The 19,591-nt window shown below is 42.9% G+C and overlaps 1 protein-coding gene across 1 annotated transcript in view; it reads right to left on the bottom strand.

The window, feature by feature from the left end:
• LOC124545131 (radial spoke head protein 3 homolog) overlaps window positions 1-7,898 on the bottom strand; it is a 318,786-nt gene extending 310,888 nt beyond the window's left edge. Inside the window, exon 1 of the mRNA XM_047123957.1 lies at window positions 4,818-7,898. Coding sequence (XP_046979913.1) covers window positions 4,818-5,767 — 950 coding nt within the window. The 5' untranslated portion in view covers window positions 5,768-7,898. The remainder of the gene's footprint in view (window positions 1-4,817) is intronic.
• Between the last annotated feature and the right edge of the window lie 11,693 nt (window positions 7,899-19,591).

Raw genomic sequence — 19,591 nt, 5'->3', positions numbered from 1 at the left:
CACTAGCGAACTAAATTCATTGTTACTTTGTACTGCTAAAGACAGCATGGTGGCGCTTAATTCTGTCATTGACACAAAGACAAACAAATAAAAGAAGACCTTCCGAAAACGCCATGAAGGCACAATGGTACTGACCAGCCACCGTGTCATCCTAAGCACTTCACTTAGGCGTCACCGGCTGTGTGGAGTGTCGATACGGGTGGGGGGGGGGGGGGGGGGGAAGCATGTGGTCAGCGCAGCGCCCTTCCAGCCGTTGTCACTTTTCGCTACTTCTCAATCAAGTAGCTCCTCAATTTTCCTCACTAGGGCTGAATGCACCCCGCTTGACAACAGCACTCAGGAGATCCAGACGGTGACCCCACCCAGTGCTAGCCACGCCCGAAAGTCCTTAACTTCGGTGAATTGTCGGTAACCGGTGTTACCACTGTGGAAGGCAGTGGCGTCATTGACATACCTGTAAACTTGCGAAAATACTTCTGTCACCGAGGTAAAAAAATTGACACCGCCATCTATTGATTCTTCTGTACACTATGAAACTAACAGCACCATGTACTGATTCTCTGGTGTACTATGCTGCGATTATCATGACACTGAGGTAAACATCCGAACTACTAAGTCGAGCACTGTTGTAAAACCATAACATAAGAGTTCTCTTTTTCGTGATCCGATTTTGATTAAATAAAGCTGATATGATGGCCTCAGCTACGCTCAAGTTACCTGTAAATTCGTCAACTGCTACTGGTAATTAACTTGTTCAAATAGACAAACAAAGTTCTCAAAAATAGTCTTATTGTATTTTGTTACAGTCCCTACATCATTCGCAATCAGTTTCTGGCAAATAAATTCACAGAACAGATACAAAAGTTTTACCCATTCATTATTAGTAGAGATGGATTTTATGCTGCACTCGAGTGCAAATCAAGGTGTAGTGATTCGTTTGGTTTAATACGCAAATGACGCAGTGAAGCGCAAATTCAAACTAATAACAAAACTGTAAAACAGTCGTGACTGTCTGTTTGTACACAATAATCTGCAAAACTACAAGACAAATTTGCATGGGGTTTTCACAGATAAATTGAACGTAGCTTGGGAAAGCACACAGGCTTTATTTCATCAAACTCAGGACACAAAAAGATATCGTAATTTAAAGTTTTATATACAATCGTCTGCTCAGTTCAATACTTCGGAAGTTTAATCATTACCCTGTAGTACACCGAAAAGCCAATAGATGGCGCTCTTAGTTTTGTAGTACACCAGAGAGCAATAGATGGCGCTATTAATTCCTTTTTTTTATCTTAGTGGCAGAAGTATTCACGCAAGTTTACGTCAGTGACAGAACTAAGAACAGCAATCTTGTCTTTACGAATGCAAGCTAACATTCAATTTACTTGGATAGATTTACTCATTTCGCTTTGAGTACTAAAAATTTAAGGAAATCGTTTTTATTCGGTGGATATGTTTTATATATATTTTACTTGCTGACGAGGAAAAACGAATTTACTGAATTGTACTTTGAGTGTCTACACTTCCCAATAACCCTATCTGATGCCGATCTCACGTGGCACAGCAATACGCCAAAAAGCGGCGAGGATGAGCAGATAGTCATTCTCTTCAGTAGACCTATTTAATAGACCTGTCGCTTTTGCTAAATGTTCTGTCAATAAATAGCAGACTTTGGTTCGTTTTACCCCCAACATTATCTATGTGATCGTTACATTTAAAGTTATCTCTGTTGTAATCCCTAAGTATTTAGCTGAATTTACGGACAATGGATGTGTGTGATTTACCGTGTAATAGATGTTTAGTGGATTCCTTTTAGTATGCATGCGGATGGCTCCATACTTCTCATTATTTAGAGTCACTTGTCACTTTCCACAGCATAGATATATTGTCAAAATCATTTTGCAGGTTAGAATCCTGCGTCGGGCATGGATGTGTGTGATGTCCTTAGGTTAGTTAGGTTTAAGTAGTTCTAAGTTCTAGGGGACTGATGACTTCAGGAGCTAAGTCACATAGTGCTCAGAGCCCTTTGAACCAATTGGTTTTGATCATCTGATGGTTTTACAGGACAGAAAATGACAGCGCCATCTGCAAACAATCCAAGAGGTTTGTTCAGATTGTCTTCTAAATCGTTTATGTAGATCAGGAACAGCAGAAGGACTATAACATTTGACTGGGGAACGCCAGATAGTAGTTTTGTTTTACTCGATCATTTTCCGTCATTTACTACGAACTGTGGCCTTTCTGAAAGGAAGGAAGCTTTATAAGTTAAAATAAAAGTAAGTTCATGGATACAAAGTTTCGAAGTACATACCCGAGCAACGCTGGGTTTCTCAGCTAGATTAATGCTGTATACTATCAAAATTCCGACCGCTACAGCACTCTGTAGAAAAATAAATCCATATTATAAAAATGGCTGTACGTATGTATGTATATATGTTCTCCACATCTCCTGCTTAACTACTGAACCGATTTCAACCAAACTTGGTGCACATATCCCTCAGTGTTCGAAAATCACCCAGTGGGATAATAATCACCCATCTATCAAAGGGGCGGCGGTGGATGTGAAAAAGCAGTTTAGTCCAGGACGTGTGATTAGCCGTACTTCAGTCATCCAGTATTTGAGAGTGGGAGCACTTAGAAACCTGAAACAAACTTTACAGATAATTTCAAAAGCTTACGAATCTTTTTCTCGCCGATAACTCCTGGTAAATGATGAAAGAAAAAAAGTTTACGCTTACCACGTTTTCGCTGTTCATGCTGTTCATGCCGCATAAAGCATGACGTTTGAATTTACTGCTTTACTCTAATTCTGTTTGCGAAACACATCGCAGGCAGTATTCACATATGTCGGTGGATGTACCAGAAAAACTATATCATCCTACGACGCGTAATTCAGGAGATGTGACGTCATAAACAATGAGATGCGTGAAGGACTACCGCATCAAGCAAGACGTTTAAAATTTATTACTTCGCTGGTACTGACTCTGTTCAGAACACATTTCGCAAATAATATCCACATATGTCGCTGAAAGTTTCTACAAAAATATATCACTCTAGGACACACAGTTTCGGAGAGGTATGACATCAAGTACTTAGATGCGTGAAATACTGCACAACATGTACGATATTTAAATTTGTTATATCTTTCTTACTAACTCGATTTGCAACTAATTTCGCAGGCGGCAGCTACATATGCCAATCAATGAACGTAAAAAATCATTGTCTAACATATGGTTCAGGAGTATGACGTCATAGACACAGAGATTTGTGAAGAACTGTTGCACCAAGTATGTTTCAGTTTATTACTTCTTTGCTACTAACTCTATTCATAATATATGTTGAAGAATTGGCTCTGAGCACTATGGGACTTAACTTCTGAGCTCATCAGTCCCCTAGAACTTAGAACTACTTAAACCTAACTAACCTAAGGACAGCACACACATCCATGCCCGAGACAGGATTCGAACCTGCGACCGTAGCGGTTGCGCGGTTCCAGACTGAAGCGCCTAGAACCGCTCGGCCACACCGGCCGGCTAGTTTGAAGACTGTAGCGACATATACTACTGGACGTACCTGTAAAATTATATCAGTGTATACAAAGTAGTTCAGGAGATCTGACATCATAAACATTGAGCTGCGTGAAAATGAAAATCCAGACCGAAATTCACTAAAAATATAGCGGAAATATGGGTCCAAATATATGTGAAATATATTAAATGTACGTGAAATAGATCTTGTGTGTGAGTACACAGGCAAAGCCAAGCATAAAAAGCTCATAGTAAACCCTTGGAATGATTCCAACCAAATATGGTTGACATTTTAGTTATAATCTGGAAAGAAGTGGTGTGGAGAGTAATAGCCACCAGTTTCCGATTGGTGTGAGGACAATAATGTGGAGAGTGATGGGGAGAGGAGGAGATGGGCAGAGAGAGGGAGAGGGGCAATGGACAGAGAGAAGCCAGATGAGGACATGTCAAATGTTATAGTCCTTCTGCTGTTCCTGATCTACATAAACGATTTAGAAGACAATCTGAACAAACCTCTTGGATTGTTTGCAGATGGCGCTGTCATTTTGTGTCCTGTAAAACCATCAGATGATTAAAACCAATTGGTTCAAATGGCTCTGAGCACTATGGGACTTAGCTCCTGAGGTCATCAGGGGAGGAGATGGTGTGGGGAGAGGATGAGATGAGAAAGAGAGGAGAGGAGGAGACGACCAGAGAAAGGAAATAGGAGGAGACGAAGAGGAAGAGGGAGAGGAGGAGATGGACAGATAGTGGCTAGGAGAGGATTGACAAGGGGAGGGGGAGGAGCAGAATGACCGAGAGAGTGGGGAGGAGAAGAGGGAATTGGAGGTGGGAGGAGAAGAAGCAGATGGAGAAAGGAGGGAGGAGCAGATTGACAGTGAGAATGATAAGGAGGAGGTGGAGAGAGAGAGAGAGAGAGAGAGAGAGAGAGAGAGAGAGAGAGAGAGAGAGAGGGAGAGAGAGAGGGGACAGTAGCAGGAGAGGATAGTCAGAGAGTAGGAGTGGAGGAAGTGGACAGAAGGTGGGTGGGGGAATGGACAGAGAGGGAGTGAGGGAAGGGGGAGATGTACAGAGAGGGGGTGAGGGAAGAAGCAGATGGACTAATAGAAGATTGGTATAAGTACATAGCTGGGCAATGCCTGATGCTCAGGTAGTAGTACACGCAAAGTAAATGTTGACTGATGTCAACAAATTCTAAGTCTTAAAGGAGATATCTTCTGAGAGCAAAATTGTGGGGAATTATTTATCGAAAGTCCATTGTACGAAGGTCGCCACGGCGCTACTCACTTCTTGGCATCGCCGTTTTTCTGCTGCAGCTGCTGCTGCTGCTGCTTTTGTGCGGCCAAGGCGGCCGCCGGGCAGCGTGCCTTGTGCACCTGCTGGCGGCCGGCGTTGCTGGGCAGCACGCGCGGCTGGCTGGAGAAGGAGTAGAGCAGCACCTGGCGCTGGTCCAGGCCTCCAGCCCTGGGGAGGCCGAGCAGCGCGGCCAGCTCCGGCGGCGGCTCCAGGAAGCAGCCCGACTTGACCGTCGTCACGAACATGGGCCGCTCCCTGCCCTGGCCGGGCGGCGCCGCGCGGCCGCGACCGCCCGGCTGCTGGGGAGGCGTGCCCTCCTCCCCTGGAGAGGAGCGCTTCTTGCGCGCCAGCTTGGGCGACTCGGTCTGCGCCCCGGCGGCGCCGTTCTGCAGGTTGTTGCGGTAGTTGTTGTGCTTGGCGACGGCCGCCGCCGCCATGCTGCCGTACAGGTGGAAGTAGGAGTAGTCGGCCGGGCCCGCGCTCGTGTAGCAGTTGCGGTGATAGCCCTTGTGGCCGGCGTTGTTGCTCACCAGGCTGGCGCTCAGGTTGTTCACCGACTTGCTCAGCACCTTCTCCCCTGCGACGTTGCTCCTCTTCTTGGGGTCCGAGATGTTGTTCTGTGACCGCGTGATCCGGTTATTGTTATTGTTGTTGTTGTTGTACTTTCTGGTCTTGGTGAAGAGTGGGACGCCTTCCTTCTCGGCCTTCAGTTCCATCAGCTTGCGCTGCAGCGCCTTCACGTTCAGCTCCTGGTGTTCCGGAGGCAGCGGCTCATTGTCGCGCAGAAGGGTGAAGCTCGCTGACGTCACAGAGATGTCGTCGTTCAAGTCGTTGACGATTACGGTAGTCGACGTGGCGGTCGTTGTCGCCGACGTGGACGATGTTCCTCGTCCGCCTGACCCTGATGACGTCACACCTCTCGGTCTCGAGATGACGGGCATTGCAGAGTACCGGCCTTGCTCATAGGAAGACACCACTTCCTTCTATCGCCTTCTAAGTATCCGAGAAAACGGGCTTCTGCTTGAAGTACACAAGTCTTCACTGTCTCCTAGCCTCTATTACTGACCAAATGTCTTTAGTCACCCACATTATATGTACAGGGTAAATCATCCGCGCGAAATTATAGGGATGTCAAAAGTTCACTGAATCTCTGAAATAATCTACTGGTAATACAGATTATAGTTTACGATTTAGACTTGAACCGTGAGACTTCACCCCTTCTCAGAATGTAATACGTTAACAACTACTTATACAGTACCAATATTTACAATATAAGAGAAGAATCTTTGCAACACGACTTTGATTTATCAGGAAACAGATCTAAACTTCTTAAAAGTTAGTCAACGGTACACTACACTTACTTCACTAGAGTTAAATGTTTCCCATACCTATCGGACGTTTGTCTTGAGTATTCCAAAATCAATCACATTTCTTTCTTCCATTTCCCGTGATAAAGAAAAAAGTTTAAAGAAAAATAGACTACTTAATAGTGCTGGAAACTAATTTGCTTTAGAGTTCACTAACAAATGTTAAGTTCACTAACAAGTGTTAAGTGTATATGTAACACAAAGTTATTCAATAACAGTTTTCCTCAACAGATATTGTGTCCTTCAGGCACTGTTAATCTCCAAATAGTGACTCTCGAATAATGATGACTTCATTAAAACAACTACATACTCACTGAACACGTCATTGGAGGTTTCAGTTGGAGTTTATCTTCATTCAGTCTTTACACGGGCATTACCACAAACCACTTTCTTCAAGACTGCGGTAAGTCGTCTAGTCCAAATTATCTTGAGATTTGAAACGACGCTGCGTGTTGTTGCGTAGATATTTTTTGCTAATAGCGCGACTATTCTCCTCTTCATCACTTTCCAAACATTAGCATTTTACAACGACAGTATTAGATTCTCGGATCGAAATTGAAAGCGAATTCCCGCGAATGTATACTATAGATGCAGATCTGGTATACCTTCAATGCCCAGAAAAAAACTGTAGAGAACAGATTTATTTTTATTCATGAATTTCAACAGTTTCAGTTTTATTCGTGTCTAAGGACGTTTTTCTATACGACTGTCTGCCAAATGTCTGGAACTGAAATGCTAAGTTATGAACTAATTAAAATTTCGTGAAACGCGCACTATATTGTCGTCGATGCATGGCTATAAATTTTTTTTTCCCCTACTCTCTGAAACTAGCGTGACTTTGACCGGCAGTCAGAATTCGATTACTGAATTCTCGCTCGTCCGGAGTAGCAGTCGATAGCGCTACCTGTCCAAAGTGCATTTATGGCTCACTGTGGTCGATTCCGCTCTCGAATAATAAATGCGCTGGCGGCAGCAAAGCGTACACAAGCGCAGCGAGCACAACCACCACACTTAGCTCTGACACCCTTAAAGCAGGAGCCCCGAGAAATACAACGAAGGTCTTAGTTAAATTTTCGTGTAAAGAAGTGTCTCACTGATCTCAGTTCGCATTATTCATCTTTCATCGTGAGACTTATTTTGTAAAGCACCTGTGGGGAAAGATTTTCTTTCTTAAATTTTTACATCATGTCTCAGCCTGAAATTGAAATCTCGCAATTACATAGAATTTTAGAACTTGTAAAAGGAAATCTACCTCAAACGCCGAAGAAAGTCTCGCGTGTATTCTGCTGTTACGAATTTCGATTTTACTGCACGTATGGCAGTTGTTCCTTGCAACAAGCTACCACAATTGTTGCAACTAGGCCCCTTCAGCATTTATTAATTACGACTCGTGATTCTGGTGTACATAACACTTGAAAAATCTGAACTGTAGTTAGCAGAGCTGAATTCACATAGGATAGAGCTAGTCAGCCTCTACTGCAACCGACTTTATAACATGCCTTAGTGCATGAAGTACTCCTATTTGGATTATGTGCCATGTACGATATTAGCGTAATACCGTGGTGACAGATGCATGTATGCTGGTCTAGAGCTTTCAGTGTGTGCTGTAAATTTGAGGGACGATGTACTAATCTGTTTTTTATGGTTAAACACTTAGCTTTACACTTCCATCGGTGTCGTAATAAGAAGTTGCCCCAAACAGCAGTGACCTCTTCTCCGTAGGTCCTCCAGACGAACTGGCCGGTGCATTAAAACACTCCCACCCTCCAGCGAGGTGGTGTAAGGGGAGGGAGGGATGTGGTGGGGGTCGAGACGGACAGTGGTCACGGCAAGTGGCCACTGGTCAGTCGGACAGCCCCGGCGCATGCGCAGAACAGCGCGTGGTGCCACGCGCCGGCATTTCCTCGATACTTCTCGCCACGCGACGCTACCCACTACTTTCTTCCTCCCCTTTCTGCGCCATATTCATCTTGTTCTCCTCCCCCTTCTTATTCGCCTTTGAGTGTAAGAAACCAGTAAAGCCCTCTCAACGCGCTGTCAGATTTTGCTTGCGATAGCAGCCTGTTTCTCAGTTTTAAAGGCCTCGTGATCAATACCTTGCCCTGAGGCGCTAACGGCAGTTGTGCAGTAGCAGTGGATTTCTCTTCGAAAAACCGCCATTGCTCGTATGTTTTGCAGGCTCCGGGGGGATTCTGTACACTCCGTTAGCCGTTCGACAACTCCATTACCCGATGGTGAACGAATCCTTAGTTTGCCGACGGCAGCATAAACGTTATAGAAAACGAAGGGTATAGGTAGTTCACCTTGTAGCTATGGCTCACTTTTTTACTGTGTTTGCTTCCTAATACATAATTACGGAAATGTGCCTCTTTCTTGAGCAGCTTCTTCCCCCCTCCCCTTTCAATCACAGATTTACAAAGCTCATTCATAAACTACATATTCCCACAACATTTTTCGAAATCAAACACTTCAACCTAACAAACCACAGTTAAAGAACAAATACCAAACCAGTACTGAAAACAGAATATAATATAAAGACAGTACTATAATCTAACATTAGCAAAGCAGAAAATGATGATGGCATCCTCTTGGGTAAAATATTCCAGAGGTAAAATAGTGCCACATTCGGATCTCCAGGCGTGGAATACTCAGGAGGACGTTGTTATCAGGAGAAAGAAAACAGACGCTCTATGGATCGGAGCGTGGAATGTCGTATCTCTTAATCGGGCAGATCAGTTAGAAAACTGAAAGAGGGAAATGGTTAAGGTAGGTAAAACATAGCTATAGTGGGAATTAGTGAATTTCTGTGGCAGGAGGAACAGGACATCTGGTCAAGTGAATACAGAGTTACAAATGCACAATCAAATATCGGTAATGCAGGAGTAGATTTAATAATCGAAAAAAATAGGAACACGGATAAGCTACTACGAACAGCGTAGTGAACGCATTGTTGTAGGCAAGACAGAATGGCTCTGAGCACTATGGGACTTAACTTCTGAGGTCATCAGTCCCCTAGAACTTAGAACTCCTTAACCTAACTAACCTAAGGACATCACAAACACCCATGCCCGAGGCAGGATTCGAACCTGCGGCCGTAGCGGTCGCGCGGCTCCAGACTGTAGCGCCTAGAACCGCTCGGCCACTCCGGCCGGCGCCAAAATAGAGAAGAAGCCCATGTCTACCACAGTAGTACAAGTTTATATGCCAACTACTTCCGCACATAATGAAGAGACTGAAGAAATGTATGATGCGATAAAAGAAATTATCCAAATAGTTAAGGGAGACGATAATTTAATAGTCATGGGGAACTGAAATTCTATAGTAGAGAAAGGAAGAGAATGAGAAGCAGTTGGTGAATATAGACTGGGGCTAAGGAATGAAAGAGGAAGCCGCCTAGAAGAGTTTTGCTCAGAACACAACTTAATTATAGCTAACACTGGGTCTAAAAATCATGGAAGAAGGTTGTATACGTGGAAGAAGCATGAAAACACGGGAGCTTTCAGGTAGATTATATAAATGTAAGACAGAGATTTAGGAACCAGGTTTTAAATTGTAAGACATTTCCATGGGCAGATGTGGAATTTGACAACAATTTGTTGGTTTTAAGAAGATGGGACCTAGAAAAACTGAAAGAACCATAAGTTGTAGAGAGTTTCAGAGAGAGCATTAGGGAAAGACTGACATGAACAGGGGAAAGAAATACAATAGAAGAAGAATGGGTAGCTTTGACAGATGAAATAGTGAAGGCAGCAAAGGATCAAGTAGGTAAAAAGGCGAGGGCTAGTAGAAATACTTGGTAACAGAAGAGATACTGAATTTAATTGATGAAAGGTGAGAATGTAAAAATGCAGTAAATGAAGCAGGCGAAAAGGAATACAAAGCCTCAAAAATGAGAACGAGAAGAAGTGCAAAATGGCTAAGCAGAGATGGCTACTGGACAAATGTAAGGCTGTAGAAGCATAATCACTAGGGGTAAGATAGGTACTGCCTACAGGAAAATTAAAGAGACCTTTGGGGGAAAGAGAACCATCTCTATTAATATCAAGAAAACCAGTACTAAGCAAAGAAGGGAAAGCAGAAATGTGGAAGGAGTCTATACAGGGTCTACATAAGGGTGATGTGCTTGAAAGAAATACTGTGGAAATGGAAGAGGAAGTAGTGAAGATGAAATGGGAGATATCATACTGCGTGAAGAATTTGACAGATCACTGAAAGACTTAAGTTGAAACAAGGCCCTGGGTGTAGACATATTCCATTAGAGCTGCTGATAGCCTTGGGGGAACCAGCCGTGACAAAACTCTTCCATTTAGTGAGCAAGACTTCAAGAAGAAAATAATAATTCCAATCCCGAAGAAAGCAGGTGTTGACAGATGGGAAACTTGGCAAACTATCAATATAATAAGTCACCGTTGCAAAATACTAACACGAATTCTTTACAGACAAATGGAAAAACTAGTAGATGCCGACCTCGGAGAAGATTAGTTTGGATTCAGTAAAAATGTTGGAACACGCGAGGCAGTAGCGACCCTACAACTAATCTTAGAAGACAGGTGAAGGAAAGGCAAATTTACGTTTCTAGCATTTGTAGACGTAGGGAAAGCTTTTGAGAATGTTGACTGGAATACTTTCTTTCAAATTCTGAAAGTGGCAGGGGGAAAATACAGGGAACGAAAGGCTATTTACAATTTGTACAGAAACCAGATGGCAGTTATAAGTGTCGAGGGGCACGAAAAGGAAGCAATTGTTGGGAAGGGAGTGAGACACAGTTGTAGCCAATCCCCGATGTTATCCAATCTATATATTGAGCAAGCGGTAAAGGTAACAAAAGAAAAATTCGGAGTAGGTATTAAAATCCATGGAGAAGAAATAAAAACATTGAGGTTCGCCGATGACATTGTAATTCTGTCAGAGTCAGCGAAGGACTTGGAAGAGCAGTTGAACGCTATGGACAGTGTCTTGCAAGGAGGATATAAGATAAACATCAACAAAAGCAAAACGAGGATAATGGTGTGTTGTGTTGTTGTGGTCTTCAGTCCTGAGACTGGTTTGATGCAGCTCTCCATGCTACTCTATCCTGTGCAAGCTTCTTCATCTCCCAGTACCAACTGCAACCTACATCCTTCTGAATCTGCTTAGTGTATTCATCTCTTGGTCTCCCTCTACGATTTTTAACCTCCACACTGCCCTCCAATACTAAACAGGTGCCTCAGAACATGTCCTACCAACCGATCCCTTCTTCTAGTCAAGTTGTGCCACAAACTTCCCTTCTCCCCAATCCTATTCAATACTTCCTTATTAGTTATGTGATCTACCCATCTAATCTTCAGCATTCTTCTGTAGCACCACATTTCGAAAGCTTCTATTCTCTTCTTGTCCAAACTATTTATCGTCCATGTTTCACTTCCATACATGGCTACACTCCATAAAAATACTTTCAGAAACGACTACTTGACACTTAAACCTATACTCAACAAATTTCTCTTCTTCAGAAATGCTTTCCTTGCCATTGTCAGTCTACATTTTATATCCTCTCTACTTCGACCATCATCAGTTATTTTGCTCCCCAAATAGCAAAACTCCTTTACTACTTTAAGTCTCTCATTTCCTAATCTAATTCCCTCAGCATCACCCGATTTAATTCGACTACATTCCATTATCCTCGTTTTGCTTTTGTTGATGTTCATCTTATATCCTCCCTTCAAGACGCTATCCATTCCGTTCAACTGCTCTTCCAAGTCCTTCGCTGACTCTGACAGAATTACAATGTCATCGGCGAACCTCAATGTTTTTATTTCTTCTCCATGGATTTTAATACCTACTCCAAATTTTTCTTTTGTTTCCTTCACTGCTTGCTCAATATAGAGATCGAATAACATCGGGGAGAGGCAACAACCCTGTCTCACTCCCTTCCCAACCACTGCTTCCCTTTCATGTCCCTCGACTCTTATAACTGCCATCTGGTTCCTGTACAAATTGTAAATAGCTTTTCGCTCCCTGTATTTTACCCCTGCCACCTTCAGAATTTGAAAGACAGTATTCCAGTCAACATTGCCAAAAGCTTTCTCTAAGTCTACAAATGCTAGGAACGTAGGTTTGCCTTTCCTTACTCTAGCTTCTAAGATGAGTCGTAGGGTCAGTATTGCTTCACGTGTACCGATATTTCTACGGAATCCAAACTGATCTTCCCCGAGGTCGGCTTGTACTAGTTTTTCCATTCGTCTGTAAAGAATTCGCGTTAGTATTTTGCTGCCGTGACTTATTAAACTGATAGTTCGGTAATTTTCACATCTGTCAACACCTGCTTTCTTTGGGATTGGAATTATCATATTCTTCTTGAAGTCTGAGAGTATTTCGCCTGTCTCATACATTTTGCTCACCAGATGGTAGAGTTTTGTCAGGATTGGCTCTCCCAAGGCTATCAGTAGTTGTAACGGAATGTTCTCTACACCTGGAGCTTTGTTTCGACTCAGGTCTTTCAGTGCTCTGTCAAACTCTTCACGCAGTATCATATCTCCCATTTCATCTTCATCTACATCCTCTTCCATTTCCATAATATTGTCCTCAAGTACATCGCCCTTGTATAGACCCTCTAAATACTCCCTCCACATTTCTGCTTTCCCTTCTTTGCTTCGAACTGGGTTTCCATCTAGTCTAATTAAATCAGTTGATGCTGACGGCATTAGATTACAAAATGAGACACTTAAAGTAGTAGATGAGTTTTGCCATTTAGGGAGCAAAGTAACTGATGATGGTCGAAGTGGAGAGGATATGAAATGTAGACTGGCTATGCCAAGGAAAACATTTCCGAAGAAGAGAAATTTGTTAACGTTGAGTATAGTTTTAAGTGTCAGGAAGTCGTTTCTGAAAGTATTTGTATGGAGTGTAGCCATGTATGTAAGCGAAACACGGACGATAACTAGTTTGGAAAAGAAGAGATTGGAAGCTGTTGTGGACTGGCAAGACAGCCAATCCACAATGACGGGTAGCTGAAAGGCACGCGTTTAAGCTCACGCAGGATGGCGTGAGGTCTGGAACAGGTCAGGGATATGAGACTAGCAAAAATAGTACGTATCTGTTGGAATACTTAACTTTAATCCATAATTGGTGAACATCGGTCTGACGGTACATGCATCACAAGATAAATAGCAGTTGATAATGGCGCCTTGCTAGGTCGTAGCAAATGACGTAGCTGAAGGCTATGCTAACTATCGTCTCGGCAAATGAGAGCATAATTTGTCAGTGAACCATCGCTAGCAATGTCGGCTGTACAACTGGGGCGAGTGCTAGGAAGTCTCTCTAGACCTGCCGTGTGGCGGCGCTCGGTCTGCAATCACTGACAGTGGCGACACGCGAGTCCGACGTATACTAGCGGACCGCGGCCGATTTAAAGGCTACCACCTAGCAAGTGTGGTGGCTGGCGGCGACACCACAGAAGCTTTCAAAATTTGGTGCTACAGAAGAATGCTGAAGATTAGATCGCATAACTAATGAGGAGGTATTGAATAGAATTGGGGAGAAGAGGAGCTTGTGGCGCAACTTGACAAGAAGAAGGGATCGGTTGGTAGGACGTGTTCTGAGGCATCTAGGGATCACCAGTTTAGTACTGGAGTGAAGCGTGGAGGTTAAAAATCGTAGGGGGAGACCAAGAGATGAATACGCTAAGCAGATTCAGAAGGATGTAGGTTGCAGTAGGTACTGGGAGATGTAGAAGCTTGCACAGGATAGAGTAGGATGGAGACCTGCATCAAACCAGTCTCTGGACTGAAGAGCAAAACAACAACAACAACAACAACAACAATGAACACGTTGTATAATGTGTAGCTACTTCAATAGCAAGACCCACAGATGCATGCTCATGACCACACGTCCCTCCTCACGCACTGCTCAGCAATAGTTCTCAGCGAGCCGCCTCATCATGCATTGTGACAGTTGGTGAGGTGTGGTTGTGAGCGAGGCAGGGGGGGGGGCGGCAGCGCGGGTGGGAGGATTTGCCCAGGGGGGCAGGCGGGGGGGCTGAGGTGCACTGGGGCGAGGAAGATTCCAGGACTCGTCATAACAAAACGACTGATACCTGAGCTCACCCGTGAGCAACAGTTAGTAATAATTGTCTTCCGTTTTGTTTCCACCAGGAACTGTGAGAACCATGAGAGGAGAAAGGGAAAAACTTGTAAATTTTAACGTGTTTTTGCAGATCGATTTCAGCTACTGTGTAGCTACCGTCAGTGCAGTTATATCCAAGTCATGATGAGTCATCGCAAAAAAAAAATTGCGCATGATATTCTTCATATTACACATAATGAACAGTTAAAGTTTAACTGTTGGTTATCTGTAATATCAACAGTTAGTAAGTGTGATTTTATTTACGATGAGTCATCATAGCTTGGATATAATTGCACTGAAGATAGCTACACAGAAACCGAAATCGATCTGAGATAAACAGATTAAAATTTACGATCAATGCTTCGCTTCTTTCCATGTTGGAGCTAGTAACTGTATCAATGTAAATACCACAGTGTCGATAGTGTTTGTATTATGAGGTAAAATTTCTTTATACGTTACTAGGTGAGTACTCAGCATTGGCTGGGTATATATTTATTCCAATTCTGTATTAGTCCATTTCTTCGTCCTCCCCTGCTCATGTCATCCTTCATCCCCTCTCTGACAAACTCCTCCTTCCCTCTCGCTGTCTGTCTCCTCCTCTCACGCTCCCTGTTCATCTCCCCCTTCACCCTTTCTCTGTCCATCTCCTCCTCTTCCTTTCCTCTGTCCATTTTTCCATCCCTCTCTCTCTGTTCATCCCCACCTCTTCCTCCTCTGATTCCCTGTCTCTTTCTCCCCCTGCCTCTGTCCATCTCTTCCTCTTTCTTTTCCCCGACCATCTCCACGCCCCTCTCTCTGTCCATTTCCCTCTTCTCCTCTCTCTGTCTATCTGCTCCTCCCTCTTTCCTATGTCCATTTTCTCCTTCCACCTCGTTGACCAATCTCATTTCCCTGCCCCTCTTTCTCTCTCCACATTATCACGCTCACCCCTATAGCATACTGGTGGTTGTCACTGCCACACTATTTCTTTCCAGAACGTAACAAATATGTGTACCAATTTGGCTGAAATCTTTCTAGGGGTATAAGATGAGCTTTTAGCCATCCCCTAACGTCTATGAAATATGTTGCGAGTAGAGTAGGTAGTAACGAAGGAATAAATTAAAGCGTCATGCATGATGCGGCAGTTTTTCATGTACCTCAAAGTTAATGAGTCATATCTGCTGAACTGTGTGTCGTACAATAATATAATTCCGCTGGTACATTCAGTGATATACGTGAATACCGCCTGAAAAATGAGTCGCGAATACAGTCAGTAGTAAAGAAGTAATAAATTAAATCGGCATGTAGTAAGCGATAAACATTTCCCTTTCATCATTTTGTGGAGGTTGACTGCGAGAACAAGTTTTATAAAGGTTTGAAATTATCTGTAAAATTTTTTCCAAGTCACTTAAGTGCTCTCGTTCTCAAATAATGGGTGACTAAACTATGACTCCAGAATGAGATTTTCACTCTGCAGCGGAGTGTGCGCTGATATGAAACTTCCTGGCAGATTAAAACCGTGTGCCCGACCGAGACTCGAACTCGGGACCTTTGCCTTTCGCGGGCAAGTGCTCTATCAACTGAGCTACCGAAGCACGACTCACGCCCGGTACCCACAGCTTTACTTCTGCCAGTACCTCGTCTCCTACCTTCCAAACTTTACAGAAGCTCTTGTAAAGTTTGGAAGGTAGGAGACGAGGTACTGGCAGAAGTAAAGCTGTGGGTACCGGGCGTGAGTCGTGCTTCGGTAGCTCAGTTGGTAGAGCACTTGCCCACGAAAGGCAAAGGTCCCGAGTTCGAGTCTCTGTCGGGCACACAGTTTTAATCTGCCAGGAAGTTAAACTATGACTGTTCGAAGAGATTTCGGGATGTGGCCACGTTTCTACCGCTGAACCGATTCCGATGAAATTCGGTACAGAGATAACTTGAACCCCGAGGTAGAGCATAGGCTACTTCAGAAAGGTACATCTTTTTGGTTATTATTAATATTTTTAAATATGGTATATTTCATTGGGATGCAGACCACGCTGGCGCGATGGTTGGCGACTCTTAGTGTTTATAGATTATTCCATGACAGTGTAAATCCAATGTTTTTGAGCATGTGGTTTATGATATTGAGTTGTTACATCACCTGTCATTGCTGTAGAGTTTCGGTGGAGATACAACAATAAAATCGGTAAGCCCGAGAACCACGTTTATAACTATTGCTTTAAGTCTCACAAACGTAAGATTTAGCGCATTGTTCTAAGACAGCTCAAGCTCCGAGAGTCACTCAAATCCAACGAACTTCAGAGCAGCCTCTCATCCGCCAGAACTTGGGTGCAGAACGTGAGGCGGCCTTAAGACCTGCAAGAATTTAAGAAGTCACAAACCCTGTCGCATTTTAGACGCTGAGAGTTGGGCGTCTTATACAGCTCCCAAGACGCTTGAAGTCTCAACAGAGAGTCGTACCTTTACACGTGGAACGTGGGACACACTAGCTGAGGCTGCATTTCACTAACATCTATTAACTGACTATGTTAATCATAAATTAGTCATTTTAGGGAAGATGGATCAACAGTCTAGGCTTTATAATTCATTGAAATTGAAGGAAGAAGCGGTTCATAAGTGCTGCTCTGGTGGCAAAATCTCACATCCAGTATTAGATGAGCCAGAGGAACCACTAAAAACTCTACTTTTTCAAAAATGTAATGAATTGAGGCATTTTTAAATTAATTAGAAAATATAATGCATGCTTTCAAGTTCGACATACAGCAAAGAAATAGAAACAGGTTCATTATGTACCTACATACCAGTACTACATACAATTTTTACACATGCATCTCTACACCAATATATACACAGACATCTCATAAAATTACTAACTTACTTACTCACCATCATTCATCGTAACAAAACTACTGATATGCAAACCAAGCAGCGGGTAACAGTTGGTATACATATATATGTGTATCGATTTTTATAATAAGCATGGGTGTATGGATTTGAGAGAAAATAAATGAAGCTATTGACGATGGTGGAACTTCACCGAAGAATGTTTCGATGTTAAAGAAGAAAATATTGTGTTAGCTGAAGGCAGAACCGTATTTCAGAAATTACATTCTAACAAATGTTCCACGTGTCATTAGATGCTATTATTTTAGTAAGTATGGGTTGTCGTAACAGTGCACACAACGGTCACTACAGACATCTTAGGTATGCAGCCCTGATGAACCCTTCAGTCAGCTTAGCGAAATTCAGTGTAGAAGTATATTTCGTGTCATACTGCACCACTTCATACGACATGTTTCGTCGATTATACAATGTGACTGATGTTGACATTCGTTTTATCTGAGGCTAGCAAACCTAGTAATGTTTCGCAATTACTAAACACGTATGAGAAGATGATATACATCCTAATCTTCTTTTTCTCCTCCCTCTCCCTGTCCAGTTCCTCCTCACCCACTCTTTTTCCACCTCCTCCGTCACCCCTGTCTCTGTGTATCACCTCCGCGCTCTTTGCTACCCCTGTCTCGCTCCATATCCATCCCCTCCCCCACTCCTATATTCTTTTCCTCCTCCCCCTGCCTCTATCCATCGCTCTTCCTTGCTCACTCCATCTATCTTCTCCATCTCTGTGTCAATTCCCTTCACACCCACCACTTCCTCCTCTTAATGTCAATTTCCTCCACTCCACTCCTCCTACCTGTCTCCTCTTTCTTACTGTAAGTTTCATTTACCATTATTGCAAATTCATATTCCACATGAACCATGGACCTTGCCTTCAGTGGGCTGGCTTGTGTGCCTCAGCTATGCAGAAAGCCATACCATACCTACAACCACAATGGAGGGCTATCTGTTGAGAGCCGCTTCAGTCTTTTCAGTAACTGCAGGGCTAACAGTCTGGATGATTGATCTGGCCTTGCACATCAATCAGAACAGTCTTGCTGTGCTGGCATTGAGAATGGCTGAAAGCATGAGGAAACTATAGCCATAATTTTTCCCGAGGACATGCAACTATACTGTATAGTTAAATGATGGTGTTCTCTTGGGTAGAATATTTCGGACGTACAATAACCCCCCTTCGAATCTTCAGGCGGAGACTACTCAGGAGAATACGGTCATCAGGAGAAACAAAATGCATTCTACGCATGGAATGTTACACCCCTTACTAGGGCAGGTAGGTTAAAAAATTTAAAAATGGAAATCGATAGGTTGACGTTAGATATAGTGGGAACTAGTGAAATGCGGTGGCAGGAGGAACAGGACTTCTGATCAGATGAAAACAGAGTTATAATTACAAGGTCAAATAGGAATAATGCAGGAGTTGCTTTAATAATGAATAATGAATAGAATTTGGCTAATGACATTTAATGTAAATTCTCTCTTAAAAACGGGAAAACTAAAAAACATCCTGGACAAATCCAGAGAACGTAAAATCAAAATTATTGCATTTCAGGAATCACGATATACAGATGAAAATCCTTTTGATTCGGAAGGATACAGGATATACAAAGGAAAACCTGGAAAACGTGCCATGGCAAACTGTCCACAATTTGGAACTGGATTTATAGTAGATACATCAATACTTGATTGAGTCGCAACTTTCAAATCTTACTCGGGTCGGCTCTCCACGATGACAATAAAATCAGCTAATAAGATATACACCCTAATCAACGGACATGCACCAACTAACATTACTAACAAAAACAAAATAGAAGAAGTAGAAGAATTCTGGAACCAATTAGATAATATTCTCCAAAAAAATCCCAAATAACCATGTCAAAATCCTTATGGGCGATTTCAATGCACAAATCGGTAAAGAAAAGAAATATCGATATTGGGTAGGTAAATGGTCAGGGCATACACAGGCCAACCGGAATGGCATGCGACTCACTGAAATCTGCAAAAACCATGACCTATTTTTCAAATCAACTTTTTTCAAGAAAAGAGCCTCGAAAACGAAAACTTGGATCTCACCTAATCCATTACTAGGTGAATATCAGTTGGATCATGTAATGATCTCCCGCGTAAATACAGTAGAAATCATGAAACTTAAAGTCCTTAATGGACTAGACCTATATTCCGACCATTACCCAACAAAATTCTCCCTAGATGTCATTCCAGAAAAAAAAAATCCCTAAGAAATCTCCACACCGTAAATATGATGTACAAAAGATAAATGGCAATGAACAATTTACAAAAGAAACGAAAAATTTAAAACCACAAAATTAGCAACAACTGCAAGCAGGACTTTTAAATGCAGCTGAAACTGTAGCACCGCAAACAAGAACTTCTGTAAAGTTTGGAAGGTAGGAGGCGAGATACTGGCAGAAGTAC

This window comes from Schistocerca americana, chromosome 8 (assembly GCF_021461395.2).
Source record: "Schistocerca americana isolate TAMUIC-IGC-003095 chromosome 8, iqSchAmer2.1, whole genome shotgun sequence".
Taxonomy (NCBI): domain Eukaryota; kingdom Metazoa; phylum Arthropoda; class Insecta; order Orthoptera; family Acrididae; genus Schistocerca; species Schistocerca americana.
Note: the sequence above shows the minus strand (reverse complement) of the source record. Positions and strands in the feature narration are given on the sequence as shown.